The following is a 27954-nucleotide window of genomic DNA, read 5'->3' on the forward strand; positions in this document are numbered from 1 at the left end:
GGCTATGGCCGGTGACCGGGCCTTAGTTTTGCCGTAGCAAATGCTAAATGGGACACGATTCATTATGATCGTTTGGTCCTTACATCGAGGCTATGGCCGATGGCCGGGCCCTAGTTTTTCCGTAGCAAATGCTAAATGGGACACAATTCATTATGATCGTTTATCCCTTACATTGAAGATCATGGCCAGTGGCCGAGCCTTTGTAATGCCGTTGCGAGTTTTGAGTTTCTCCGTTTTCTTTTGACTAGAGTAATCTCCGATGCGGGCATAATACTCCCCTAGCACTTATCGGAGCTCCAAGGTCGGGTGAGTGCTATTAACTCCCCAATCGGAGAGTGTGGCCTCGAATTTCCGGGCGCTGGCCCCTTATCTTTGTCGAGTTACACGTTGTACTTGTTGCCTCGTTAAAAACCTTGTCGGAAAACCCTTTATGGGACAAAACCGTACTAAGGAAAAGAGTGCAACACGTGTTTTCATGCCTAAATTCTAGCTTTACCCCGTTCTCGACTCCCTGCAAAATACGGTTAATGAGAAAATACGGGGAGACCACACCTTAGCAGTAGTATCTCTTCAGATAGGCCACGTTCCAGTTATTGCGTAGACGTTGCCCGTCCATGGACTCCAATTGGTACTATCCTTTGCCCGTTATACCGGTTACCTTGTACGGGCCCTCCCAGTTTGGGCCCAGCTTTCCTTCGTTGGGGTTCTTGGTATGCAAGGTAACTTTTCGAAGCACTAAGTCCCTGACTTGGAAATGTCGAACGTTTGCTCTTCGATGGTAGTATCTTTCCATCCTCTGCTTTTGGGCCGCTATGCGGACCGACGCGCTTTCGCGTAGTTCATCCGCGAGGTCGAGCTTCACGGCCGTGGCCTCGTCGTTTGACTTGTCGGTGGTGTACCTGAAACGGAGGGTCGGTTCGCCAACCTCGACGGGAATAAGGGCTTCGGCCCCGTAAACCAACGAAAAGGGGGTTTCCCCCGTGCTCGATTTGGATGTGGTTCTGTAAGCCCACATCACCTCCGGCAATATCTCCCTCCAATGGTGCTTTGATGCTTCAAGTCTTTTCCTCAAATTTTGGAATATCGTTTTGTTCGTGGATTCTGCCTGTCCATTTGCACATGGGTGATACGGGGTTGACACGATTTTTTGATCTTCAACCCTTCGAGAAAATTGTTGACCTTGCCACCCACGAACTGAGGACCATTATCACAGGTTATCTCAGCAGGGATGTCGAAACGGTAGATGATGTGATCCCATATGAAGTCGATGACTTCCTTCTGTCTTATCTTTTCGAAGGCCTGCGCTTTAACCCACTTAGAAAAATAGTCAGTCATAAACAAAATGAAACGGGCCTTACCTGGTGCCCAAGGCAACGGACCCACAATGTCCATCCCCACTTCATGAAAGGCCAAGGTGAGATCACCGAATGCAGCAACTCTCCGGGCTGGTGAATCATCGGAGCATGCTTCTGACACCCGTCACATTTTCGGACAAAACTTTTCTCGTCTTCGTCCATCCGGTTCCAGTAATAACCGGCCCTGATAATCTTTCGAACCAGAGCTTCCGCACCGGAGTGGTTGCCGCAGGTTCCCTCGTGTACCTCTCTCAACACGTATTCCGTTTCCCCGGGGCCCAAACACTTAGCCAGTGGACCGAGGAAAGAACGTCGATACAGCTGGCCGTCCACTAAGCAAAACCGGGCAGCCTTGGTCCGTAGTGACCGTGACTCCTTTGGGTCGTTTGGCAGCTTACCATCACGTAAATAGTCGATGTACTTATTGCGCCAATCCCAGGTTAAGCCCATTGTGTATATTTCGGCGTGTCCGCTTTCTATGACCGTGTTTGATAAATGCACCGTTGCCCCGGGGTCAATTTCCTCCCCCTCGACCGAGGATCCCAAATTTGCTAATGCATCGGCTTCGCTGTTCTGCTACCTTGGTATCTGCTGCATGGTCCATTCTTTAAATTGATGAAGCACCACTTGGGTTTTTTCGAGGTACCTCTGCATCCGCTCATCTTTGACCTCGAACACGCCGTTCACTTGGTTTACGACCAAAAGCGAGTCGCGCTTTGCCTCGATTACTTCGGCTCCCATGCTTAGGGCCAGTTCCAGACCTGCAATCATAGCTTCATACTCAGCTTCATTGTTAGTCAATTTAACAGTTTTAACGGATTGTCGAATAACATCCCCGGCCGGGGTCCTAAGGACAATCCCTATCCCGGAACCTCTAAGGTTCGAGGCCCCGTCCGTGTGTAGAGACCAAATGCTCGTGGTCGTTCCCGAGGTCAGCAAAAGTTCCTTTTCGACCTCGGGGACCATAGCCGGGGCAAAGTCTGCCACAAAATCGACCAAGATTTGGGATTTGATGGCCGTTCGAGGTTTATACTCGATATCGTAACCGCTAATTTCTATAGCCCATTTTGTTAACCTACCCGACAACTCCGGTTTATGCATGATGTTTTTCAAAGGGTAAGTGGTTACTACGCATATGGGGTGGCATTGAAAATAAGGTTTGAGCTTTCTGGAAGCGCTTACCAGTGCTAATGCCAACTTTTCCAAATGGGGGTAACGGGTTTCCGCATCCCCCAAAGTTCTACTCACGTAATAGATAGGGAATTGAGTACCTGATTCTTCTCGGACCAAAACGCCACTTACCGCCACTTTGGAGACAGCTAGGTAAAGGAAAAGCGGCTCGTCGGTCTTCGGTGTGTGCAGTAACGGGGGGCTAGACAAGTACCTCTTCAATTCCCGTAGAGCTTCTTGGCACTCCGACGTCCACACGAAGTCGTTCTTCTTCCTGAGTAAAGAGAAGAAACGGTGACTCTTCTCCGAGGACCTCGATATGACGCGACTCAGCGCCGCTATTCTCCCGGTGAGCTTTTGCACCCCTTTTATGTTGTTCACAACCTCAATGTCCTCGATGGCCTTGATCTTATCCGGATTGATTTCAATTCCCCGGTTTGACACCATGAAACCCAAAAATTTACCGGACCTTACCCCGAAGGCACATTTCTCCGGGTTGAGCTTCATGTTGTATCTGCGGAGCACATCAAAGGTTTCCTGCAAATGCTTTAAATGGTCCTCTGTCTCCAGGGACTTAACAACCATATCGTCAACATAAACTTCCATCGTTTTCCCTATTTGTTCTTCGAACATTCCATTAACTAGGCGTTGGTAAGTTGCACCAACATTTTTTAATCCGAAAGGTATGACATTATAACAGTAAGTCTCGTAGCGGGTGATGAAGGATGTTTTCTCTTGATCCTCCGGGTGCATCCGGATTTGGTTATACCCGGAGTAAGCATCGAGAAAACTTAACATTACATGCCCGGCCGTCGCATCGATCATTCTATCGATGTGAGGCAATGGAAATGAATCCTTCGGGCATGCTTTGTTTAAATCCTTATAATCAACACACATTCCAAATTTATTTCCTTTTTTGGGCACCACCACCACGTTAGCAAGCCAATCCGGGTATTTCACCTCCCGGATGGAACCTATTTTTAAAAGCTTTGTTACCTCGTCTTTCACGAAGGCGTGTTTTGGCTCCGCCATGGGCCTTCTTTTTTGCTTCACCGGGGGAAACTTTCCGTCCATGCTGAGCTTGTGAGATGCTATTTCCGGTGATATACCTGTCATATCCATATGTGACCATGCAAAGCAATCGGCGTTAGCTTGAAGAAACTCAATTAATTTGCGCCTGAGCTCTGGGGTAAGCCCCGTGCCCAGGTATACCTTTCTATCCGGTAAGAACTCGAACAGGATGATCTGCTCCAGCTCCTCTACGGTTGACTTGGTTGCGTCCGAGTCATCCGGCATGACAAAAGATCTGGGTATCCCGAAATCATCCTCTTCATGAACCGGATCTGGCCCGGAGTGCTTTGATTGCTATTGGGGGGCCTCTCCTCCGGTAAAACCCCTCTCTTCCTGAGCCGGCTCTTTGGGCCGGGGTGCCGCCTCCTCTACTGCGAACATTTCCTTTGCTGCGGGCTGCTCATCCCGGATGGTTTTAACCCCCTCTGGGGTGGGGAATTTCAGCAACTGATGCAGTGTTGAGGGTACTGCCCTCATGCTATGTATCTGGGGTCTACCCAGCAATGCATTATACTTCATGTCCCCTTCGATCACGTAGAACATTGTTTGTTGAATGGTGCCACCAACGTTTACGGGCAGCGAGATTTCCCCTTTTGTGGTTTCGCTTGCCATATTGAACCCGCTGAGTACCCGGGTTGCTGGTACGATCTGATCAAGCAACCCTAGCTGTTCGACCACCCTTCACCGGATGATGTTGGCCGAGCTACTTGGGTCAATCAAAATACGTTTAACCTTAGTTTTAAAGACAAGTATAGAGATTACCAACGCATCATTGTGCGGTTGAATGATGCCCTCTGCGTCCTTGTCATCGAAGGAGATAGAGCCCCCGGATAAGTGATCTTGGGTGCGCTTTTCTCGAACAATAGAAATCTTGGTCCTCTTCATTATCGGCCCCCAAGGGGCATCGACGCCCCCGATTATCATGTTGATTGTATGCTGGGGTTCCACCGGCTCCGCCCTTCGATGAGCTTCTCTTTCCTTGTAATGGTTTTTGGCTCGCTCGCTCAGTAGATCTCGGAGATGACCATTTTTCAATAACCGGGCCACCTCTTCCCTCAACTGGCGACAATCCTCGGTTCTATGACCATGGGTTCCGTGATATTCACATACCATGCTCGGATCCCGTTGACCCGGATTCGACCTTAGTGGTTTTGGCCATCTTATATCCGGGACGCGGCCGATGGCCGAGACGAGATCGGAAGTAGTAACGTTGAAGTTGTATTCCGAAATCTTTGGTGGACCCCTATTACTAGCAGAGCTCCCGGCGTCGCTCCTAAGCGAGAGCCCTCGGCTGTTTGACGGGGGCTCGACCCGCTTGCTACCCCGACCTGTGAAGCGGCTCGGGCTCTCCCTCGATTTTTTCGACCTGAAATTTTGCCTCTCCGAATAGGAGTATGGCCGAAACCTTTCCTTTGATGATTCGGCCTTTGTTTCGTACCCCTTTCTTGGTCTTTCAAAACTTCTATCCCTTTTTGGCTGGACCAGGGGGAGCTCGAACTGGTCATCTTCCACCCGAATCTTCGATTCATATCTATTATGGACATCGGCCCATGTCACAGCCTCGTATTCCAGCAAATTTTCTTTCAATTTGGAAGAAGCAGCGAAACTTAGCATGTTGAGCCCCTTTGTGAAAGCTTGTGCGGCCCACTCTTCCGGAACCGGGGGGAGTTCCATCCGCTCCCTCTGGAACCGGTTGACGAACTCACGCAATAACTCGTCGTCCCTTTGGGTTATTCGGAAGATATCGGCCTTGCGGGCCTGCACCTTCTTGGCTCCGGCGTGAGCCTTTACGAATGCATCAGCGAGCATTTCGAAAGAAGTGATTGAATGCTCGGGTATGTGGTCGTACCACGTCAGTGCTCCCTTCGACAAAGTCTCCCCAAATTTTTTCAACAACACTGACTCAATCTCATCTTCCTCCATATCATTGCCCTTTATGGCATAGGTGTATGAGGTTACATGCTCGTACGGGTCCGTTGTGCCGTCATATTTCTGTATATCGGGCATTTTGAACCTCTTTGGGATCAGTTTCGGGGCCGCGCTCGGAGGGAAAGGCCTTTGGACGTACCTTTTTGAGTTTGGCCCTTTTAGTAACGGCGGAGCCCCCGGGATCTGATCCACCCGGGAATTATACGTTTCGACCCTCTTCTCGGTCGAGTCCACCCGCTTTGCTAGAGTTTCGAGCATCTTCAGAACCTCGGTGGAGGAGCCAGCCCCGGAACCATTACTCTCGACCATCCGTGGCTCATTCCTTCCGGTTTCGGCTACGTCTTTTGCCCTCACCGTCTCCATTTCACTTCTTCCATTTTGCAGACGGGCTATAGCGATTCCTTGCTCGGCGATGGCCGATCTCTGTTCCTGCAACATTTCCAAAATCAAACGTAAGTTAACATTGTCGTTCGGTTCACCCGGTTCTCTTTGGTCTTGTGTCCGAGACAGGGTAACCGAATTGTGGGTATTTAGAGGATCGGTGGTCGGAACGGCGGTGTTCTGCTGATTGAGACCCTCCCTCAAATTAATGGGGTTTGGGTCAGCGGGGTTTGGCAATCCCCGGGATCCGTTGCCTTCGTTTTCTTCCACGATCTCGGCGTCGTTGACGTGACCAGATTGTTCGATGACAACCATTAGTCCGCTTTTGAGGATACAGACAGGAGAGGGAGATGTTTTTGATTTTGACGGTTATGATAGAAATATAGGCCGAAGAAAAACGCTATTATCCTAGCCCCACGGTGGGCGCCAAACTGTTTACCCCGAATTTGGGAAAGCAATTGAATTTATACGCGGGTATAAGATATACGCTTGGATCTTGGTATATGTTCGGTAATGGAAAGTAAATATATGAGTATTTAATAATATGACAACTAATAATGATAACTTGCTTGAGTTATTACGAACATGGACGTTTGGAGGCTATCGTCAACACTTGATGGAAGGAACACAATATGAATGGAATAAATAGCTTTGGACGTATCAGATATTGAGAGAGAAAGATTGTATTTATGAAATTTTCTTATTACAAAGGTTCTTGGAAAGTAAAGGAGCCAACCCCCACAAGGGAGGGGAATGTCTCTATTTATAGCGTGACCTCCATGGGTTTCATACAATGTGAATTAATAAAATAATAGTAATAAGGACAGCTCTGAACGGATTTGGTGGGATTAGACTGACGGCGCCGTCTGACACACGCATGGTGGGTAGTTGACCATGATAGGACGCTACTGACGCGTGGTTCGCATGCAACGACCACACGGACCAACGGCTATGCGGACCAACGGCCACGGATGCTCGGGCCACCGGACTTGGCCGTTTCAATAACGAAGAAGGCAGATCAATCGGTGTCCCTCGCTTAGCTCCGGTCCAAGCGTTCCCCCGGTCAAGGGCTAAAAGTATCGGCACATTCTCGTTCCACGGGTTTGCCTCGTAACCAGTTTTTACCGTATACAAATAATGGTTTCACAAATGAGTAGTCTTGAATTTTAGCCCTATTTGTTCCATGATAATTTCAACTTTAACAAGTTTTTTACTTTAACACTTTTTACCTTGAAAGTTTGTTCATTAGACAAATGAGGATAAAAAATTCAATACCACCCATCTTTAAGGTTATTGGGTGTAATTTCGTGTCAAAAACCACTATTCATAGGGTGTAATTTCATGTCAAAATCCACTATTGAGATGAAGCCCATCCAATTTGTCAATTGGTGGTCTTTAATTTTTGCTCCTCAAATTGCTGGTCTTTATTTTTGGCATTCACCTAATACCTCAAGGTTCGGGGTTCGACTCTCGACTCAGTAAGAAAAAAACCCGTAAGGCAGAGTTTCGTAATAAAATTAGGCCTTAAGGCATAACTTTTGCTCTAATAGGCCTAATTTTGGGCAAATGTTAAGCCTTAAGGTAGAGGTTTCGCGAAAGTCTTGCCTTGCGTTTTTTTTTTTGATTGAGCGGGAATTTAAAACCAAAATACTAGAATATTTTCGGCCACTTTTTAAAGCGATGAATAAAAATTAAAGACCAGTGCATTTGAATGGCAATCCGCACCAAAAAATGTTGATCATATGGGTCTCATTAACGTGAACAAAACTGGTCTAGCAATATTGGGTTTTGGGGATTCATACTCCAAAGTTCACATATTTTGAAAGGAGACGAAGGAAGCACAACATTATTAACTTACAGTAAATAATGTGTCTATCTTGTATAAAAGTGTATATTAGTGTATAAAAGGTGCTTAAGAAAAACTTGGTTAAACCTGGTAATTAAGGGAAAATTGGGCTAAACCAGGTAAATATACTTTCCCATTAGACATATAGGTAATTTTTCGAAATTTCATCACTATCGACCTAAAGGATGTGGTATTAACACTATAAATCATCTTCAAATTAAGCTTTATCAATGGAGAAGAAGAGAGGCAATTCCATAATCAAACAATAAACTTGTTTGATATTTGTTGAAATTTACTCGTTAAAAAAAAAAAAATTCTTTTTGGCAAAGGTGAAAAAACGGATGAATCGTAAAATTGAATGCTTTGATTTGCCTTTTAAGTATAAAAACCGGCCAACGCCTTGAAGGTTATATACTTTAATTGGTATAAGTACCCGTGCAATGAACGAAAAGTGTTAGAGGTAAAAATCATATTAAATTCTTAATTTGACTGTTTAACCATATTAGATCATATTGTTTTTTAAAAAATAATTGAACAATCATCTTATTTTTCAATGTCATATGCTCAATAACAAAATTCTTTATTAAAATAAAGAAAACAAATCATATAATTGTCGAATATCTTTTTTCTTTCTTATTTTTCTTTATTACATTATCCATCTATTTTGTAATTACATTACTAAATATGATTTTTATTAGCTTGTGCTTAGTATCTTAACCACTACTCTTATTTCAATAACATAGGTACATACTTTGCTCACTCTTGACGTTATTTTCTATACTTTTATTCTATTGTTCAATGATATGAATTATTTAATTAACTTAAATTTTAAAATTAATTCAAGCATAAATAACCTCATAAACCAATTTGGCATTTTTAGTTTGTCCAAAGTATAAACAAAGAATTATAGGGGACCAATTTATCATAAAGTTTGTTTATAAAGATTTGAGTCTTATTTATAATCATACAGTTTTTAGTATTTCGTGCAATAAGCAATTATTTTTTTCTTCTCCTTTATCTTCATATAAAGATTGGAGTCATATTTATAATTACTCCATTAAAATTTCTATATGAGATATTCAATTATATTTTTAAACCTATTATTATCCTCCTTATATATTTTTTTCCTACTATGATATTTTAATTAGTCTTTTCTCATTTAATGTTTTACCTATAATTTAAATAATATCATAACATTCTAAATTGAATTTTGAATTAGTGTAAATATATAATTCTTTGATTATTTTCTTCTAATATAAAATCTATTGGTATTTTAGTAGTTTATTTTTTTGTATGTGCAATAAGAAGTAAAGTGGGTGAATTGCATTATGAATAAGTTTATTCTCTATTTGGTAATTACGAAATCTAATTATTCCTCTTATGATAACTATGTTGTTATGTTGGCAAACTAATTTGGTGAAGCAGAAATGCAGCTCCAAAAGATTAATTAGGACTAAATCTTTTTCTTTAATTTGTCCTTTCAACAATTTAGAGGTAACATATATAGCTGGTATTGTACTAATGTTCATACGTCCAAGATATTGATTGGCCTTTTGTCATTTACACAACACATCAAGAGATAAATTTATTATCTAAAGTGTGCGTTCAGAATGAATATGATTTTATGTTGTATATATTAATTCGATTATTTTTCTGGGCACACACATACATATGTGACTTTTTTCTTGGATGATTCTTTTTTAGGTATTTAATATCGGAAACTCACTAATCCGCCTAATCTGCAGTCACGTCAAATAAGCCCACGGAAAATGATTTTCTTTTGCCCAGAGCTGCCACACTCTCATATTTGTATATTTGAAGTATTATTTGATTTAGCTTAAATTATATATTTACAACTTAACTCATAAAATCGCCCATTTAAGATACTTTAGATTTTAGTTGACGCAGAATCAACAGATGCACTATAACTCTTAAAAAATAAATAAAAAGGAAAAGAAAAGTCATTCTTCCTCAAAAGTCTAACCTATCTAGTCTATCTAGATAATAATCGTTAATGAGATTTTGGTGGAATTTCTAAAGGCTTCAGTTTAGTATAAATACTCGCTCCGTCTCAATTATTTGTCGCTTTTTTATTGTACACGCTCTCAAAAAATATGAATTAGGAGGGTGTTTTGATTATTTTACCTTTATTTATGTCTAAATTATAATCTCTCTCCATTAAATGTTTATTCTATTTATACGTGTCATATCCATTAATGACAAAATTACTAAGGATAGAATGGGGAAAATTAATTAATTTTGCTTTGAAATTCTAAAACGATAAATAATTTGAGATAATTATTTTTAGTAATCACGATAAATAAATTGAGACGGATGGAATATTACTCTTAAAGTTTTTTGTAAAACCAAATATTTGAATATTCAATAATGTCCAAAAGTCTTGTGAAAGATTCCGCTGTCACCTTCAGATGCTGATTTCTACGGAGAGATTCAAGCTTTTAATTAGGCTCATTTTAAGCGTACCAATACGTGGCATATGACAATTGCATATGCTTGTTGTGGACTATATCTAATCCTAGGGAACAATTCACATAACATACTACGTTTATGAAAAAACACCCTTTCAAATTAATGCTGTGAGTGCAACCAAAAAAAAAAAAAAAAGGAAAGCAAAACTAGATAAGAAGAATTCTTGAAAAATTAATAAATAAATAACCAGTAGATGGAGGAGCTCGGAGAATCCTATAAGGCTGCTATAAAAACATTAAATAATCAGAATAATTGACAGCCCTAGTGTTAAAACTCAATTTTAGATACTATTTAGAAGAAGCTGTTTGAGTATTCATTTGTCGAAAGATCTACAATCTCTTAAAACCAGTAAAAAAAAAAAAGGGGGGGGGGGGGGGGGGGGGGGCTTATTGCAAGGCTAAAAAAAAAAAAAAAACTATATATAGGTAAAACCAATTAGTTGGAATTAAGTTTTTGTCATGTTAGTACATTTAGTTTAGATCCAATATTTGGTAGTTTTAGGAGTCCTTTAGTCTCATCATAGAGTTAGATGTCAGATGTATAGCTTCTAATATTAGATAAACTGGATATTTGTAGTATCCAATTGAGACGGGTTTAATTGTTGCAACATGAACAAGGATAATTTATATAGCCGATTCAAACTTTTTTAACAAGAAAGAATATTGAGGTGGGGTTGTTTTCTAATGATAGGAAGAAAATAATAAAAATAGGAATGAGAATCAAACTAGATCTTCACATATATGCAATTTCTTAACAAGCATTTGAAAGATGAAATATAAAATTAGGTTGGAACATAGTCTAGCTCATTTAAGATTCCACTTTAATTTGGTAATAGTAAAAGAAAAGGCATTATTAAGTTTACAGATACTTCATAAACTATATTCTTCTTCAATATTATAACCTGAATGGACAAAAGATAAGCGTAAGATCATTGCAGACTTGCAGTAATATTTCACCTATAGTTTAACAAGTTGGAATTTGTTTTCTTACTAATGTTCTGGCCTTGGTTTTGTCAAAGAGATTGTTTATTAGTCCTTATCAGTATTACATAACAAAATAATTAATAAAGCTGGCATTTCGAGTCGTGACATATTGTACTGTATATCTTGTTTATGAAGACTTCTACATATTAAACTAGAAAGAATGTATTCAGGAGTTTCCATCTGAAATAAAATACTGCTCAATTTTCAGTTTACTGAATATTCATACTTCTTGATGCCGCGTATTCTTTTAACCTTATGGGGATTCATTGAGACAAGAAATTCTCAATTCATATACCCCTTTGCCTCTGCTTTGCATCTTGAAAAATTGAAGAAAATCCACTTTTGGTTCTTGACTTGATATTGCAGATTCTTGATCATATAGAAAATGAGTATCCAGAGGTTTAATGATTATATTTTAGAATTCCCCCAAACCTCAACTCAAGATTTAGTTGATCAACAACAGTATCAGCAGACTTGTAATTGGCCTATTGCCACTTCATCTTCAAGTACCATAATCGGCTGTATTGGTTCCCCTTCTTCAGCCTTTTTTGCCACGGAACGTTGCCTCGGGTTGACTCAGTATGGTAATCTAGATAATACTACTTCCCAATTGACCAATAATTATGATCTTCAGATATCATATGATCCTCAACAATGTAAAAGTGGAATCTTGCCAGATTCAACAGCACAATCTGAGCCAGATTTTCATTACGTAAGTCCTGAGGGACCTTATAGACAATATCCTTTTCCCGACGTATCAGAGAAAGAGAGGATGCTGCATCTCAAAAATGAGTTGTTGGGAGAATTCGATACTTCATATCAGAGGCACCCCTCGTTGCCTTTCGATGGAAATCAAGATTACTGTGTGAGTACTTAAAAGTCTTAAGCTTTATCTCAAACAATATACTGTAAAAGCTCTCTATAACAACTTTGTTTCTTCCGATAATTTCTGGCTGCTATAGCGAAATGCTGTTATAAAAAAACATATAATATAACATAACATGAAAGATCGGTTCCACAGAAAACATGACTGTTATAGAGGATGATTGTTATAAAGATGTCTGATCGTATACCATTTTGAGTCTACCTATATTTGTCCAACAGCTCTCCAATGATTTGTGTTGCTCTCAATTGGCAAATATGAGGCAACAATCCGCGAGCCCATCACTTACTTGTCATCATATCTCTGCGTCTTCTGGAGTAAGCCATCAGCCTATTAAGACAAGAATTAGATGGAGTGAAGATCTACACGATCGATTTCTTGAGTGTGTAAATCGCCTTGGAGGCGCTGACAGTAAGTAATTTCAAACTATCTTTGATTTCTTTCTTTTCATCTTTGTTGTTGACTGTGATTCCATTCATCGGTCAGAGGCTACGCCGAAGCAAATACTAAATCTGATGGACTCAGAATGTTTAACTCTTGATCATGTTAAAAGCCATTTGCAGGTACTTATTAATCCATAAGAAATTAAAGAACATTGTTTCACAAGTCCATTTCATATTACTAGATGAATACTGAAGCAAATGTTTTTTTTTTCTTCTTCAGAAATATCGGAATGCAAAGCATCCAGAATCTGCAGGGAAATCTGAAAAGAGAAACAGCCCGGATAATGCTGTGACAGATACCGAGAGCAAAACGTAAATCTATTTGCTATACTCTTTACTCAACTCGTCGATAATTTTCACTGGAAATTAAATTAAATCTGATATCCAACTTGTGTGCAGTGGAATAGAAATCAAGGAAGCACTGAAAATGCAAGTAGAAGTCCAAAGGTGTCTTCATGAGCAACTTGAGGTATTTTTAGTACTAACATATATTTAAACACTTCTAACATACTTAACAAAACATGATACTTAGCCAGATTTAAAGAACCTGTCCAACCAAACTTTCTGAATCCTATTCTCTTCATGTTGTCATTATTAGACTCAGCGAACGTTACAAATGAGGATCGAAGAACAAGCGAAAAAATTGAAGATGATATTTGATCAACAGCAGAAGACAAACAGGACTCTGTTGGAGACGCAAAATTCAAACATTTCATCTACTGGTGTAGAAATTTTGGTTGTAGAAGACTCTGATAATACGTCCAACACAAGTTAGGTGCCATTGTAACTACATCAAATTTAGCTTTTTTCATAAAAGCACATGCATTAGCAATCATTAAAGAGGTTAAAGAAGGAACTTAGTTCCTGTAGCAAAATCAAGAACTAGCCCTTTGGAGCTAATTAGCCTACCAAACAACTTGTGAGAAATGTAAAGTAAATTATAAAGTTAATAAGATAAAAGTTATGGTGAATTAGGTTGTTTATAATCAAACTAGTATATGTGAATGATTCTGGTGGCTGCATAGGTGAAAAATGTGATGATATGGAAGGAATCAAATAAGGTGTCACTTTGTTTTAGGTAAGTTGGAATACAGTTCCCAAATAACCAATTTTTGCCTTGGCTATTCGGTACCTTTGTGTCTTTTAGCTTCAGATTTTGAATGATGACTTCACGTTTAACTCTGTCACTAATATGCTGAAGCAAAATTAATTTTTGAAAAGATATTAAAAGACTACATTGCTCTTTTGATCGTTTACTTTTGCGCTTATCTTCATGTTGATCACTGAGAAAGGACGAAGATTTGTCCCCATTGTCAAAGGTGTAACTTGTAAGAGTGCATTTTCATATATGTACAAAATTAGTTGTCATGCTTTTAATTCTTTCTGTTAGTAGACACACAAAAGCACATGTATCTTACTATAATAAGGAAATTCAGGAACTTGAAGTAAAATGAAAGTTGTTTGAAGAAGACAAAAAGCTATGTGAAGTAAAATAAGAAAAGATTGTTGATTGCTACTAACAATCTAGCAGAACTTTTCAAAATGTGGGTTATAAGACCACTTGTGTAGGCCAGAGCCACATCTAGACCGAAGGGCGGTCAGTTGAATACCATTCGTAAGAAAATATTGTGTATTTTACATAAAATTATACCGCACTTATAGATTAAAAAATACCTTTTTACACATATACTAAATCTTGAACGATGAAACTCCTAACTTCGACACTGGTGTGGCTCGAGATCGAGAATTGGGGGGGCCCACCCTACCCCGTTGGCCTAAGTCTCGCTATGAGTACTGACACTTTTTAACTCTCTATGATGAGGTTCGACCCTACTTCAATCAAAGCTCGCTCCCCCCCTCCTCCCTTACCCAAAGCTCTCTCAAGGTTGACTGTGATATGACTCTATCTTGGACCCGCTTAACTTCAAAAGTTAGTTCACAAGGTTGCGAATCACTTATAGGCTATCCAAATCTACCTTTTCTACCTCTTGATGAATTAGGCGTCACACGCTTACTCGCCCCAAATCGACAACACCCTTGTTGTAGTCTGGGTAGCTCGACCTGAATACAACATTAGCTCAATTAAGGCAAGGTTGACTATTTAGGTATGGTAATTCGATATTTACCAAAGTATGCACACTCGTATTTTCTAGAACATGGAGTTCGGTCAAGCGTAAACTGGACCGGGCTCAACTCAATTCATTGTTGGGCATATCAATAGGCCCAATTACTGAATTGGGCTCAGTAACCAAGCCATAGCCCATAGCAACCAACCTACTCAAGTATCTGTCTTTTGAAAGGGTCAAGTCATCAGCTTAGCAGTAACCAACTCAACATGTGGGACCTGTGGACATGTGTGAAGCAGACAGCCCAACAAAGAAGGGGCTTTTAGTCATTTCGTTCTAGAATTATAATTAGCCACAGTACATACCAATTGGATTATAATTCTGAATTAATTTATCTCATTTTTTGAGACTAATTTATCCCATCTAGGAGATGGAATAAAATAATTCCAGAATTAATGGGATAAGATGAGATATCTCATCTTTAAGTTTAGGATGCACTTTATACTTTGTTTGGTACAACGTATAAATTTATTCTTGTACCAAACATGGTACAAAATTAATCTCACGGTTAGTGTTGGGATATCCAGCTAATACTGTGTACCAAATACGTAAAGAGGATTTACTGCTAATCCTTAAAGACGAAAGTACACTCTAATTTTCTCAATATTCTTTAAAATCTTTTTTTCTACCGACTACAAAAATCAACAGCAACAACAAATAATAATACTATTACTAAAAGATTATATAATTAAAATTGGGAAGAGAGAGATAATCTCGTTTCATAAAGTTGTCAATGAGCATAAATTTATTACTATAAAATAATTTGTGAACTTCCTTAGTCAATTAAAAAAGAAAAAAATACAGCATGAACTTTTAATATCCCTTTTTGCGACAAATAAATACCTGAAACTATAATCACATTGATAGCACACTGCAAAGAGTCAATATCAGCATCTTTGTCAAATTATAACATCATCATGATATAAATATAAATAAAGATTAATAAGACATCATTAGATGCGAAATGATAACAATTTGTAGCCAAACATTAAGGTTAAACAATCCAAATATTCTTTCTAACTATTTGATTCCTCCAAATTCTCGAAAAGACATTTTGTTTATACTAAACAAAACATCATCAACAACTCAAATACTTCGAGCTGTTTCATCTTAAATATATTATGTATATCATATATTAAATACTAATTAACCGATCCAGATTAATTTGGTTTACATGTCAAAAACTTCAACTAAAGTCATGAGGATGTTGATAAGGACATCTCCTAAAAATTTCACATAGTACAACCCGATTGGAGTTTATAGTATTAGTTACAATATGTTTACACAAAATACAATAACTTTTACTTAAATCTTAGTGTGCTAAACATCTATAAATATTTTATTGTGAACTCAATTATTAGTGAAATATTAACTTAAAATTACTGTAAAATTCATAAACTTCAAATCATAAAATCGCTTATGTACGACCTTTTCCCCTCCTCCTAGTTTAGGCCTACTAATTTAATCTTTTCCTATTTTTTTTTTCTTTTCTTATTCCTATTAGCTCACAATTCCTGCACTCCCTTTTTCTTTTGCGACACAACAAGAACATATTCAGGTGATTCATAAGTGGGATCTGAAGAGGATAATGTACGCACACCTTATTTCTACCTTTGTTGGTGGGTGGGGGGAAGGAAGACTGTTCCAATAGACACTCGGCCCGAAATAAAAGGAAAATTTTAAAGCAAGTATCAAGTAAAATATTTTATTTCATTCATTTACCCTAATTTCCCAAACAACCCATTGAGATAAATAAAATCTCCCATCAACAATTTCTACTACTAGTACTACTCTCACTTTTCCTATATTGTCCCATTTTTCTTCTCTTCTTAAATCTGTGTACTCTTCTTTCTGCCTTTAGCTTATTATTACAGCTCTCAACTCTCTAATGGCAAAGATTCATACTACTCTAAACTCCACTAACATGTTAAACTTTTCACTTTGATCTGTTTTCTTCCATATATTTGCCTTCTCCCCAAATTTTTTTTCTTTCATTTCATCACTGATAAAAAATATATAGCTTCTCTACTTCCATCACTCTTCAACCTTTAATACAAAAAACAACACATCAGAGTGTTGAGATTCCCTTTGTTTTTGGATTATTTTTATGAGATTTTGAGAAATGGTGGCTGATTCTTGAAAAGTCTGTTTCTTTGGGTATGTTTTCTCTTTCGGTTTCAATTGCAAAAACATCATAAGCAATAATTTAATGATGGATTCTTTGTGGGGTTATTCTAAAGATTGAATCTTTATGATTGTTTGTACTGAAAAGTTCCATTAAAAAATAAAATTCATCCTGTTTGAGTTTGAATGTAAAAGCTACTGTATGTTTCTCTCTTATGTTGTTGATGTTCTTGATATAGATTCTTTCTGGGGTTAGTCAAAAGATTCAATCTTTATGATTTATTTTACTGAAAAGTTCCATTAGTTTTTTTTTTTCATCCTATTCGAGTTTGAATGTAAAAGCTACTGTATGTTTCTCTTTTCTGTTGTTGATTTTGCTTTTTATAGATATGGCTTCAAGTTTGTTGTTTTTATTGTTGTCTGATGAATGTTGGATATAGGAAAGTTGTGTTTTGAACTTTTCTTCAAAGCATCATAAAAAATAGCTTAATGATACTTTCTTTCTGGGGTTAGTCTAAAGATTGGATTTTTATGATTTATTTTACTGAAAAGTTCCATTGATTTTTTTTTTTCATCCTGTTTGAGTTTGGATGAAAACAAACTACTGTGTCTGTATGTTTCTCTCTTGTGTTGTTGATGTTCTTGATTTGCTTTTTGATAGATATAGCTTCAAAGTTTGTTGTTTTTATTGTTGTCTGATGAATGTGGGATATGGGAAAGTTGTATTTTGAACTCCTCTTCAAAGATCTTTTTTTTTTGTTCCACTGGATTTAGTTTGTTTAAGCTCTAGTATTTGTGTTTTGTTTGAATCATTCTCTGTATTTCTTGTCCTGGTTTGAACTAAGGTCAAGTGGGAAGACATAATTTTGTTTTTTTATGAAGAAAAGTTCTAACTTTTTGTTTGTATATTTTCGATTTCAGTTTAAGTTCTGTGGATAGACTTCAATCAAAGATTATATTTTTATCTTTACTGTTCATGTTGCTGTTTGATATGTTTGATCCTTTAAGATTGTGAGGTTCTTTCTAATCTGCTCTTTTCATGTAATTTATAGGATTTTTCAATTTTTATTGAATCACAAGTCACATACTAATTAAGGCCTCAGAGATTTAGGTTCACCAGCAGAATTTCAAGCTTTGAAGGATGGGCAAAGGAAGAAAGGGAAAGAAGCAATCTGTTCGTGAGGATCTCGGAAGTGGTGAAGAAGAGAAAATACAAGTCCGGAGAAGGGGAAGACCACAGAAGGCATCAAAGGATGATGAAGAAGAACAAGCGGTGAAAGTAGAAGACGAAGAAAATGACAGTGAGAATACAAAAGGTACTGTCTTCATTAAAGATGTCAAGAACCAATCCGCTGTGAATGGAAAGAAGAGGAAGAGAACTTCACAAGTCAAGGAAGTAGTAGATTCAGTGAAAGTGGAAAATGGTGTTGGGACTAAGACTAACTCTAATGACTTAATAAAGTCGGTTGGATTTAGACAAAACGGGAGTAGAAGGAAAAACAAACCTAGGCGAGCTGCTGAAGTTGGTGTAGAGTGCAGATGAATAGTTTTCTTTGCTATGCTGATTTAATATCTTTTCTTGTTTCTTGAAATTTAGCTAAAATTTTCAGAAGAACTGAATTTTGGGTGGATTTCTCCGGCAAATTCTAGTAGTCTTCAATGTGCTTCTGCTGCGAATCGCTTAGCAAGTTCCCTTGTTTTGCATATGTTATGGAAAACTAAACCATATTTGCCCATGTACTCTAATCTTAGTCGTATTTGATTTTATATGTATGACCCTCCTTTGGTTTTGAATCTCTACCATGTTTTCTTTGAGACGTATTAATTCGAAGGGCAAATACTTTCGACGCATGACTTAGCTCTTGGTTAGTTACTGCAGAGCTTATTCTGTGCCTCACAACTGACACTAGTTGTGTGAGGCTTCTTTCTGTCTCACAAAAAAAGTGGATCCAAAAGTATAAGATTTGTGTCCACTTTTTGTGAGTAAAAAGAAGCCTCACACAACTAGTGTCAGTTGTGTGAGACACATAATACAGTTTTTTGGTACTGCAAATGTCAAAGGAGCAACTCCTACTTACTGACTGAAATGATGAATGTATTTAGATGAAGGGCTCAATGTTGCTGTGCTGAACGGAGGGAACATGCTCTTTGGAGGTTAGAGTCAGTATGATGCTGTCCTTTTCGCTTTGTTTTGACTGATTTAATCCCGTTCACTTTTAATTATTCGTTTAAAGCTGCAAATACTTTTACCCTAAGCGAGTCTAGCTGATATTTTGTTTTAGCACTTCTCTGGTATTTGCCTAAGAAACATGATGGTGCAAACAAGCTACTCTGCTAGTAAAGCGCTTGAACTTGTAGATTTAAGGTTCTTTTAAGTATATGTACACTCATAAACGTTTAGAGGGACAAATATTTGTGAGATAAATGATATCGTGTTGATCTTACACTTGAATTATGGTTCTTTTCTGCACGTTTCATGTCTTGCCTGCTTTAGTATTTATTGCTTGTCCTTGTTTCTCAACTCATCGGAGATGACATGCAGACAACCATGTTAATTCTGTCATTTTTTGGTGGTGATTTTGTATAACTATCTGGAAGAAAGTAATTTGAGGTTGGAACATAAAGGGGAATGCTTCATGATCAAAATTTGTAGACACGATGCAGCTTGCTGCTTACATGTTCAATGCAGTATACTAGCTTATAAGTACTATTTTGATTTCTTCCTGGAATAAGGAATTTTTTGAAGGAAAAGTCAAAGGAAATTTAAGTAGTTGGGCCTGGTTATGTTGTCTCCTTTTACCTTTTTTTAAAAAAAAAATCTTTTTTGGAAGAAATGGTTTGCAAGATGATTAAGATGTTCTCAGTATAAATGGTTTAATACCAAAGTGGCAAAGAAGTACTTGAAACTCAACAATAAGACACTCATTTATGAAAGGTCATATCTTTTATGAAGAACGCCTTTACCACCAAAGATCGTGGTGGGGTGATGAGTAGAAGTGTCGGGCTTGAATCCTGACAATGAAATCATGTTTCGTAGGAGAGCCCTTTACTCCTGAATTGGAACTTTTTGGCACAAATTCAAATTAGTTGAGCTTCAAAGCGGGTATCGGATACTAGGTGCAAAAAAACTGGTTCATGAAACATCCGGAGTTCATGTAGGGTCCGGAGAAGGGCCGCACTTCAAGGGATGAGAAGACAACCTACTTTGACTGCAAATATCAGCGATGAATTTCATGGCTCGAACCCGTAATTTATAGATCACACAAAGACAATGTTACTGTTACTCGCCTGCTCCAATGGTAGTGAACATAAGATGGGAAACAAAACAAAAAAAAAAAACGTTTGTCTTTTAGTAGATCTGACCTTCATTTAAAAAAGTCACGTTTTGCGAGTGAAACAGTTTCTTCAAAGATATAATATTTCAAAAAGCCACGGCACCTACTGTCGAATCGGTAGTTTGGTAAGTTCTATTAATTAGACGTTACTACAACTTGATTAACTATTAAATGCTAACTACCTTGTCATCAACATTTAATGCAAAAAGTTGACTAGATCTGATTTTATATTAAGTTTAAGATGTCTAAAGTAAACGTAAAGCTTTCGGACCTGAAAACTAGCTTTACTTTTCTTTTTTTCCAAACTATATTTACTACTTATCTTATAAAGGATAAGATGATTTAGCTATGCATCTATTTTTCTTTTTCATTTTTTGCTTCCTCTTATTTTATGGTAAGTGATCCCACTGAAATTTCAATAATCCAAGATGAATATCAATAACGGGCCTAAGAAATAAATTATACATTCGCCATCATGTCATCATGAAGTTACTAAGAAAAAAAAGGTAAATTACATTAAACAATTTCGTAATATGATTCACTATACTGAATTTAGAATTATTCCTGTTCTTCATTTCCGATGGAACAAATGCCTTTGTCTTTTGTTCGTGTGGAATGCCCAAAAAGATATAATGTCGTTTGCCTCAAAGGCAGCAATATTACATTATAGGCATATCATCCTTCGGTTGGGATAATTGATAATGGAATAACTAAATCTCTTGATTCTTTGTGTCCTTAACCTTAAAGGTCTATATTTTCAAGTCAAAGGAATCAGGATTTGACATTTATGTATTCTAGAGCAATCTTATATTATTGTACAATAATAAATGAGTTTATAATTAGATATTTAGCGAATTTCTTAATATATAGATCTTCACCTGAACCCATAAATTAAAAAGGAAATTCGCCTCTGACTAATTTACAGACAGGCATATCATTCTTTGGTTGGTGCTGTTGTTCTTTCCATCTGATCAGAAAGGATGATACAAATAAAGAATACCTGCCATTTATTCTGTTTCTATTCATACATGTGAATTTTCATTGAGTTTTATCAGAAGATGGAACGGACAGGGGCGGATCTACGTGTAAGTGAACACCCTTGGCAAAAAATTACAGTGTATATATAGGGTAAATTTTCTGTATTTATGTGCATATATTAACTTTTGAACACCCTCGGCAAAAAATTACAGTGTATATTTAGCTTTTTTTTTTTTTTTTCAAACACCCTGAATGAAAATCCTGGATCCGCCACTGGGAACGGATGTCGGATATTGTCCCATGGGTGATATGTCTTTCCACTATATGATGTTCCTTGGCTTTTAAGTTTCTGATGACAAATAGATGACAACAACAACATACCCAGTGTATTCTCACATGGTGGGTCTGGGGAGGGTAGAGTGTACGCAGACCTTACCCCTACCTTGGGAGGTAGGAAGGCTGTTTCCGATAGACCCCCGGCTCAAGAAAAGGAAATGACAAATAGATGGTTGCTACAAAATAATTGCAGAATAGCTTTTGTCTAAATTCAGGTACAAGCTCCATTTTAAAAAAAGGAAATTAAGTTTTTCCTTCTAGATGAAGCGAAGGTAAGAGTCAAAATACGCTGTGGAGAAGAGCTTACTTATGAGCAAAAGGGGACGACGAAGTTGTACGAGATTCAGACAGAGCTGGTAAATATCGGCAGAAGTCTCCATAGAAGGGTCTATAGTGGTGAGAACAAAATGGTGACCATGACTAGAAGGGAAAGGCATAGGTACGATAGACGGTTCGTTAATCGGATTTCCATTCACAAAAAGCCTAAAATTCATCCTCAACTGCTAACAGTTCCGGATACCCAAACAGAAGAAGAAATGATATTTGTTGATGAAATGCCTTGAAATTTTGACTTGCAGAAATGTATCCTACTGTTAGATCTTTTCTGCATTTAGACATTTCACATCTTGCCTGATTTTGTATTTATTGCTTGTCCTTGTTTCTCAACTCGTCCGAGATAACATGCGGACTAAGTTGTTAATTCTGTCATTTTTTTGGTGGTGATTTTGTATACCTAACTCGAAATGCTTCATGTTCTAAAAATTTGAAGACACAATGTGATGCAGATTGGGATTTTTCGGGTAAAAATTAAGAACAGCTACAGCTAAGAAAAAGAAGAAAAAGAAATAAGCAACAATAATGATATATCTGATAGCTGAAAATGAGGGGAATACAAGGCATATATGTCAGTGCTTGTGCTCACTACAGACAAAACACCATAACTAACTTATAGGGACTGAATAATAAATACTGATACTAGATTTAATATAAACTCAGGGACTAAACTGTGAAAATCACAACTTCTTATTTATTCCCTTCATTAACTACTTAACAGACTGTACTACTTCCTCTGCCTTCAGTACAACTCGTATCAGTCCTTCCCTCTTAAAATCTTCCTTGACCTCAAGGAATAAAAGCTGGAAACCTGAGGAGCAAAGCATTATAGTCCTCCCATGTGGCCAAATCTTTTGGTAGTTGTTCCCATTGTACTAACACTTGAGGCACAGCCTTATTGCCCTTTTGAATCATTCTTCTTTCTAACACCTTAGCTGGTTGAGGACAGTAGGGACTAGCAAGTTCAACAACAGGTGGATGGGAGAAAACAGATGGTAGTGTGTGACAAGGTTTTAGTTGTGAAACATGGAATGTGGGATGAAGAAGTAAGTGTGTTGGCAAGGATAGTTTGTATGCTACTGATCCTATTCTTTGTAATACTTGATAAGGGCCATAATATTTGGCTGACAGCTTGTTGAAATTTCCTCCAGATAATGTAACTTGCCTATAAGGTTGAATTTTTAAGTATACCCAATCCCCTTCTTGAAACTGCCTGTCTGACCTATGCTTATTAGCTTGGTCCATCATTCTCTGTTGAGCTCTCTTGAGATGAAACTGTAGAAGCTGATTCTTGAACTCCCTTGTCAGTAAACTTCTATCAACTTCTTTCATGCCTGACTCTCCTGCTATATAGGGTAAATGCATAGGTGGAGGTTGTCCATAAAGGGCCTCATAAGGAGTGGTTTGTATTGAGTTGTGGAAAGTGGTGTTGTACCACCATTCCGCAGTAGCAAGGTAAGAATACCAATCCTTCTGAGATTCAGAGCAAAAGCACCTCAAATAAGTTTCTAAACATCTATTGATCACCTCTGTTTGACCATCAGTCTGGGGATGGTATGCAGTAGATGTGTTCAAAGTGACCCCCAATATAGAAAACAATTCTTGCCACAACTTGCTAGTAAATACAGGGTCCCTGTCACTTATAATGTCTTCAGGCATCCCATGAAGTTTATAAATGTTCTCCATGAACAATTTAGCTATTTCACTTGCTGAATAAGGGTGGGATAGACCAACAAAGTGAGCATATTTGGTTAGTCTATCTACCACAACCCAGATAACAGTTTTTCCCTTAGACTTAGGTAAACCATCTATGAAATCCATGCTTACACTTCCCCAAGCCTGTGTAGGCACCTTCAAAGGTTGTAACAATCCAGGGTAAGGGGCATTATCATATTTATGTCTTTGACAAACATCACAACCCTTCACATATTCTTGAACATCCCCTCTCATCCCCTTCCAATAAAATAATGCATATAACTTCCTGTAAGTGTGATCCACTCCACAGTGTCCTCCCAGAGGTGAATCATGCCAAAGAGTTATAATTTCTTTCCTCAATTGTTCCACTGGTCCTACCACCAATCTCCCATTCTTTCTCAATTGATCATTAAGGAAAGTATACCCCTTTTCTGTCCCACTTCCAGTTTTAAGAGTCTGTATCAATTCAAGTATTTCTCCATCTTGCTCCCAACTCTGCATAACCAGCTGTAGCAAGTTAGTCTTAATTGTGGATAGTGTCATTGCAGAAAACTCTACTAATGGCAGCCTAGATAATGCATCTGCAGCCTTGTTTTCCTTCCCCTTCTTATACTCTATGCTGAAGTCATACTGCATAAGTTTGGTAATCCACTTGAGCTGTGTTCCAGTGTGTAATTTCTGTTCCAATAGAAATTTAAGAGCCTTCTGGTCTGTTTTGACAATAAATGTTCTCCCTATCAAATACTGTGACCATTTGTTAACAGCCATCACTAGAGCCAATAATTCCTTGTCATAGACAGACAAAGTTTGGTGCTGAACAGACAAACCCTTGCTGAGAAATGCAATGGGTTGTCCTTTCTGCATCAATACTGCCCCAATACCAATGTTGCATGCATCTGTTTCTACAACAAAGATCATTGAAAAGTCAGGCAACACCAATACAGGTGCTGTTGTGAGTGCCACCTTGAGCTTCTTGAAAGCCTCAGTTGCCTTTTGATTCCACATAAAACTGTCTTTCTTCAACAACTCAGTAAGAGGTTTACTGATAACCCCATACCCCTTAATGAACCTTCTATAATAACCTGTTAGACCTAAGAACCCTCTCAACTGTTTGAGAGTCTCAGGTACTGGCCAATCTTGAACAACTTCTATTTTTTTAGGGTCTGTAGCTACCCCTTCTGCTGATATGTAGTGTCCCAAGTACTCTACCCTTTCAGCAGCAAAAACACATTTGCTTCTTTTAGCTAGCAACTGGTTCTTCACCAACAGTTCGAAAGTAATCTTAAGATGCACCAGGTGGTCTTCCAAGGTTTTGCTGTAAATTAAAATGTCATCAAAGAAAACCAAGACAAATTTTCTTAAATGATCTTGAAATATGTGATTCATAAGACTCTGAAAACTAGATGGAGCATTAGTTAGCCCAAAGGGCATGACTAGATACTCAAAATGTCCAGAATGGGTTTTGAAAGCAGTTTTGGCAATATCAGCTGGTGCCATCCTAATCTGGTGGTACCCAGCCCTTAAATCTATCTTTGAGTAGATTTGAGAGCCTCCCAATTCATCCAACAGTTCTTCTATAATTGGTATTGGAAACTTGTCTTTTATAGTCCCCATATTTAAAGCTCTATAGTCTACACATAGTCTCCATGACCCATCCTTCTTACCAACTAGCACCACTGGTGATGCATATGGACTTGAACTATGTTGAATGATCCCTTGCTCCATCATTTCCCTTACCATCTTCTCTATAATGTCTTTCTGTATTGGAGAATATCTATAGGGTCTAGAGTTAACAGGATTGACCCCTTCAAGCAATGGAATATGGTGGTCAAAAACTCCCCTTGATGGAGGAAGTTTCTGAGGTTCCCCAAAAATACATTTATACTCTTCTAACAACCCTGTCACAGCTACTGGTTCATCTTCTACCACAATTTCCTCCCTTTTGTTTATCACCATTTCAGCACTTCTCACTTGTATCATGAAAAACTGCGAGCTCACCTCAGTCATTTTGGTGATGGACCTTGCTTCTACAGTCTTAAACTTGGGTTGAATCCCTTGTAATTTCAGCAACTGTCCTTGATGTTCAAATTCCATAAAGAGTTTCTGAAAATTGAACTTGATATCTCCCAAAGGACACAACCATTGTACTCCCAATACCATATCACTCTTGCCAACAGGGAACACTAAGAAGTCATCTTGAAACATGGCCCCTTGCATGAACCATTTGAACCCTTTACATAACTTGTTAGTAGGTATTCCCCTTCCATCAGCTACTTGCACCAATTGGGCTTTAATTGTTATCACCTCACACCCCAATCTTTTAGCTGCTTCCTCATCAATGAAGTTGTGGGTGGAACCACAGTCTATGAAAACTTCTATAGGATTCTGTTCATTAAATCCCTTAAGTCTTAATGTCTTGTATCCCATAGTGCCATTTAAAGCTTGCAATGATATGGCACAACTTTCCAGTGTTGTTTCTTCCACACACTCCTGTTCTATTGGATCCTCTTCTTCTGGAACTTCTAACTCACAATCCACCAGTTCTTCCCCTTCCTCTAGTTCCATGGAAAACAGTTGTCTTTTAGCTTTACACCTGTGACCAGGTGTATACTTTTCATCACACAAAAAACACAATCCCTTTGATCTCTTTTCATCCAATTCTGCTGGGGTCAGTCTCTTCCTTCTATTGGTATCCATCCTTGCAGTAACAGGCCTTCTATACCCCCCAAAATTTCCCTTCTGAAAGGTATTTGAACTATTACCAATGGCTGGCTTAGATTGAGAGTGAACATATCCAGAAGTTATTCCCTTAATTGCCTTGCTTTGAGCAGCAAAATTAGATTCATGTAATCTTGCCAAGTAGTAAGCTTGTGGCAAGTTACAAGGATTTCCAATCCTCACAGCATCACTCAATTCAGGCCTTAGGTTGTTCAAAAATATACTAATTGAATGTTCAACAGATAAGTTCAGTCTAGTCATGACACTATCAAAAGCTGCCTGATATTCTTTTACAGAACCAGTGTGTTTCACCCTCATCAACTCTGTCATAGGGTCAGTGTATTCTGCACCAAATCTATCAGCAAGTGCATACAAGTATTCTTCCCATGTGGGTAATGGCAAGTGAGCTCTTGCTTTCATATACCCTTGATGCCATTGTAATGCATCACCGTCAAAATGAATTGCTACTAGTTTCAACCTCTGGTGGATGGAAATGTCTTCTACAGAGAAGAATTGTTCCACCTTATACAACCAAGTTCTTAAGTCCTCCCCGGAGAACCTTGGAAACTCAATTTTGGTGTACTTAGTGAATGAAGGAATAGGAAGGTGGATATTGTGACTGTTTTGTACTGGATTAGGATAGGGTATTTGCTGACTAGTGTTGTAGTTTGGTAGTGGTGATTGGGCTACAGGAATTTGATGGTATATGGATGATGGAATGTGAGTAGGTAGATAAGTACTTGCATATGGAATTCCTGAATTAGAGTAGTTAGTACCAAGGGTTGCACCATAGGGCAGGTGATTATAATTGGAGAACTGTGTTGGTTGAAATTGAAATCCTTGTGTAGGTGGGGTTGAATAATTTTGATTCTGGAACATGGGTTGAAACCCTTGTATGGGTGGAACTGGGTAATTATTGGGTTGAAACATGGGTGATTGGTGAAATTGGGGCATAGGAATTGACTGTATGGGTAAGGTGTGTTGGTGGTTCGAAGTCTGAATTCCTTGGGTGTGAAAAGGTGATGAGATTTGGGAATAAAGAGGTGCAGAGGTTCCATTAACAGTACTAGTAACAGCATTAACAGACCCAATTGCGAGTGAATTAACTGGTAGATTAGGAGCTTGACTATAACTTACCCCTGCTGCATTTGAATTAGATGGAAGCATGAAGGAGCAAGACCCAATCGAAAGTGGTGTATCCGATGGGGAATACAGTCGTTCCCCATTGTCCACTGCTTCCTTGTCTCTTTCCGGTCTCCGATCAATGTTGACTGCATCTCGGAGCTCACGTATTGACTGTTCTTGAGCTCGTCGAGATTGTTCCTGCCTCTCTTCAAATTGTTCTTGTCTACTGGTAAAATTAGACATCTCAGATGACAATTTTTGTAACATAGTCACCATTTCTAACATTTCCGACGACATTGATACCCACAAAGCCAAGATCTGCTCTGATACCACTGATGCAGATTGGGATTTTTCGGGTAAAAATTAAGAACAGCTACAGCTAAGAAAAAGAAGAAAAAGAAATAAGCAACAATAATGATATATCTGATAGCTGAAAATGAGGGGAATACAAGGCATATATGTCAGTGCTTGTGCTCACTACAGACAAAACACCATAACTAACTTATAGGGACTGAATAATAAATACTGATACTAGATTTAATATAAACTCAGGGACTAAACTGTGAAAATCACAACTTCTTATTTATTCCCTTCATTAACTACTTAACAGACTGTACTACTTCCTCTGCCTTC

General features: G+C 38.4%; 3 protein-coding genes across 5 annotated transcripts; 2 read left to right on the forward strand and 1 right to left on the reverse strand.

Moving 5' to 3' along the window:
* Positions 1 to 11376: 11376 nt before the first annotated feature.
* On the forward strand, positions 11377 to 13551 carry LOC132605480 (protein PHOSPHATE STARVATION RESPONSE 1-like). Its single transcript, XM_060318618.1, has 6 exons — positions 11377 to 12090; positions 12330 to 12519; positions 12595 to 12671; positions 12772 to 12863; positions 12951 to 13020; positions 13150 to 13551. The coding sequence occupies exons 1-6, from the start codon at positions 11611 to 11613 to the stop codon at positions 13324 to 13326; spliced, it is 1086 nt and encodes a 361-aa protein (XP_060174601.1). The 5' UTR covers positions 11377 to 11610; the 3' UTR covers positions 13327 to 13551.
* Positions 13552 to 16463: 2912 nt separating this feature from the next.
* On the forward strand, positions 16464 to 18601 carry LOC132607385 (uncharacterized). 3 transcript variants are annotated; one of them, XM_060321325.1, is made up of 2 exons: positions 16464 to 16834; positions 17854 to 18601. In XM_060321325.1, the coding sequence occupies exon 2, from the start codon at positions 17943 to 17945 to the stop codon at positions 18342 to 18344; it is 402 nt and encodes a 133-aa protein (XP_060177308.1). In that variant the 5' UTR covers positions 16464 to 16834; positions 17854 to 17942; the 3' UTR covers positions 18345 to 18601. The 3 variants fall into 3 exon arrangements, with proteins under 3 accessions (XP_060177308.1, XP_060177310.1, XP_060177309.1); XM_060321327.1 differs by having other exon boundaries at positions 17905 to 18601; XM_060321326.1 differs by having other exon boundaries at positions 17913 to 18601.
* Positions 18602 to 22572: 3971 nt separating this feature from the next.
* On the reverse strand, positions 22573 to 27618 carry LOC132608338 (uncharacterized). The gene has a single exon (XM_060322373.1). It carries the CDS (start codon positions 27616 to 27618, stop codon positions 22573 to 22575), a length of 5046 nt encoding a protein of 1681 aa, XP_060178356.1.
* Between the last annotated feature and the right edge of the window lie 336 nt (positions 27619 to 27954).

This window comes from Lycium barbarum, chromosome 8 (genome assembly GCF_019175385.1).
Source record: "Lycium barbarum isolate Lr01 chromosome 8, ASM1917538v2, whole genome shotgun sequence".
NCBI classification, from domain to species: Eukaryota; Viridiplantae; Streptophyta; class Magnoliopsida; order Solanales; family Solanaceae; genus Lycium; species Lycium barbarum.

Bases quoted from the DNA above. Each gene is read 5' to 3' on its own strand.
- LOC132605480 (XM_060318618.1), top strand. From the start codon at position 11,611: ATGAGTATCCAGAGGTTTAATGATTATATTTTAGAATTCCCCCAAACC. The intron at 12,864-12,950 runs GTAAATCTATTT...ACTTGTGTGCAG, and splicing joins ACAGATACCGAGAGCAAAAC to TGGAATAGAAATCAAGGAAG. The intron at 13,021-13,149 runs GTATTTTTAGTA...TGTCATTATTAG, and splicing joins GTCTTCATGAGCAACTTGAG to ACTCAGCGAACGTTACAAAT.
- LOC132607385 (XM_060321325.1), top strand. From the start codon at position 17,943: ATGGGCAAAGGAAGAAAGGGAAAGAAGCAATCTGTTCGTGAGGATCTC.
- LOC132608338 (XM_060322373.1), bottom strand. From the start codon at position 27,618: ATGTCGTCGGAAATGTTAGAAATGGTGACTATGTTACAAAAATTGTCA.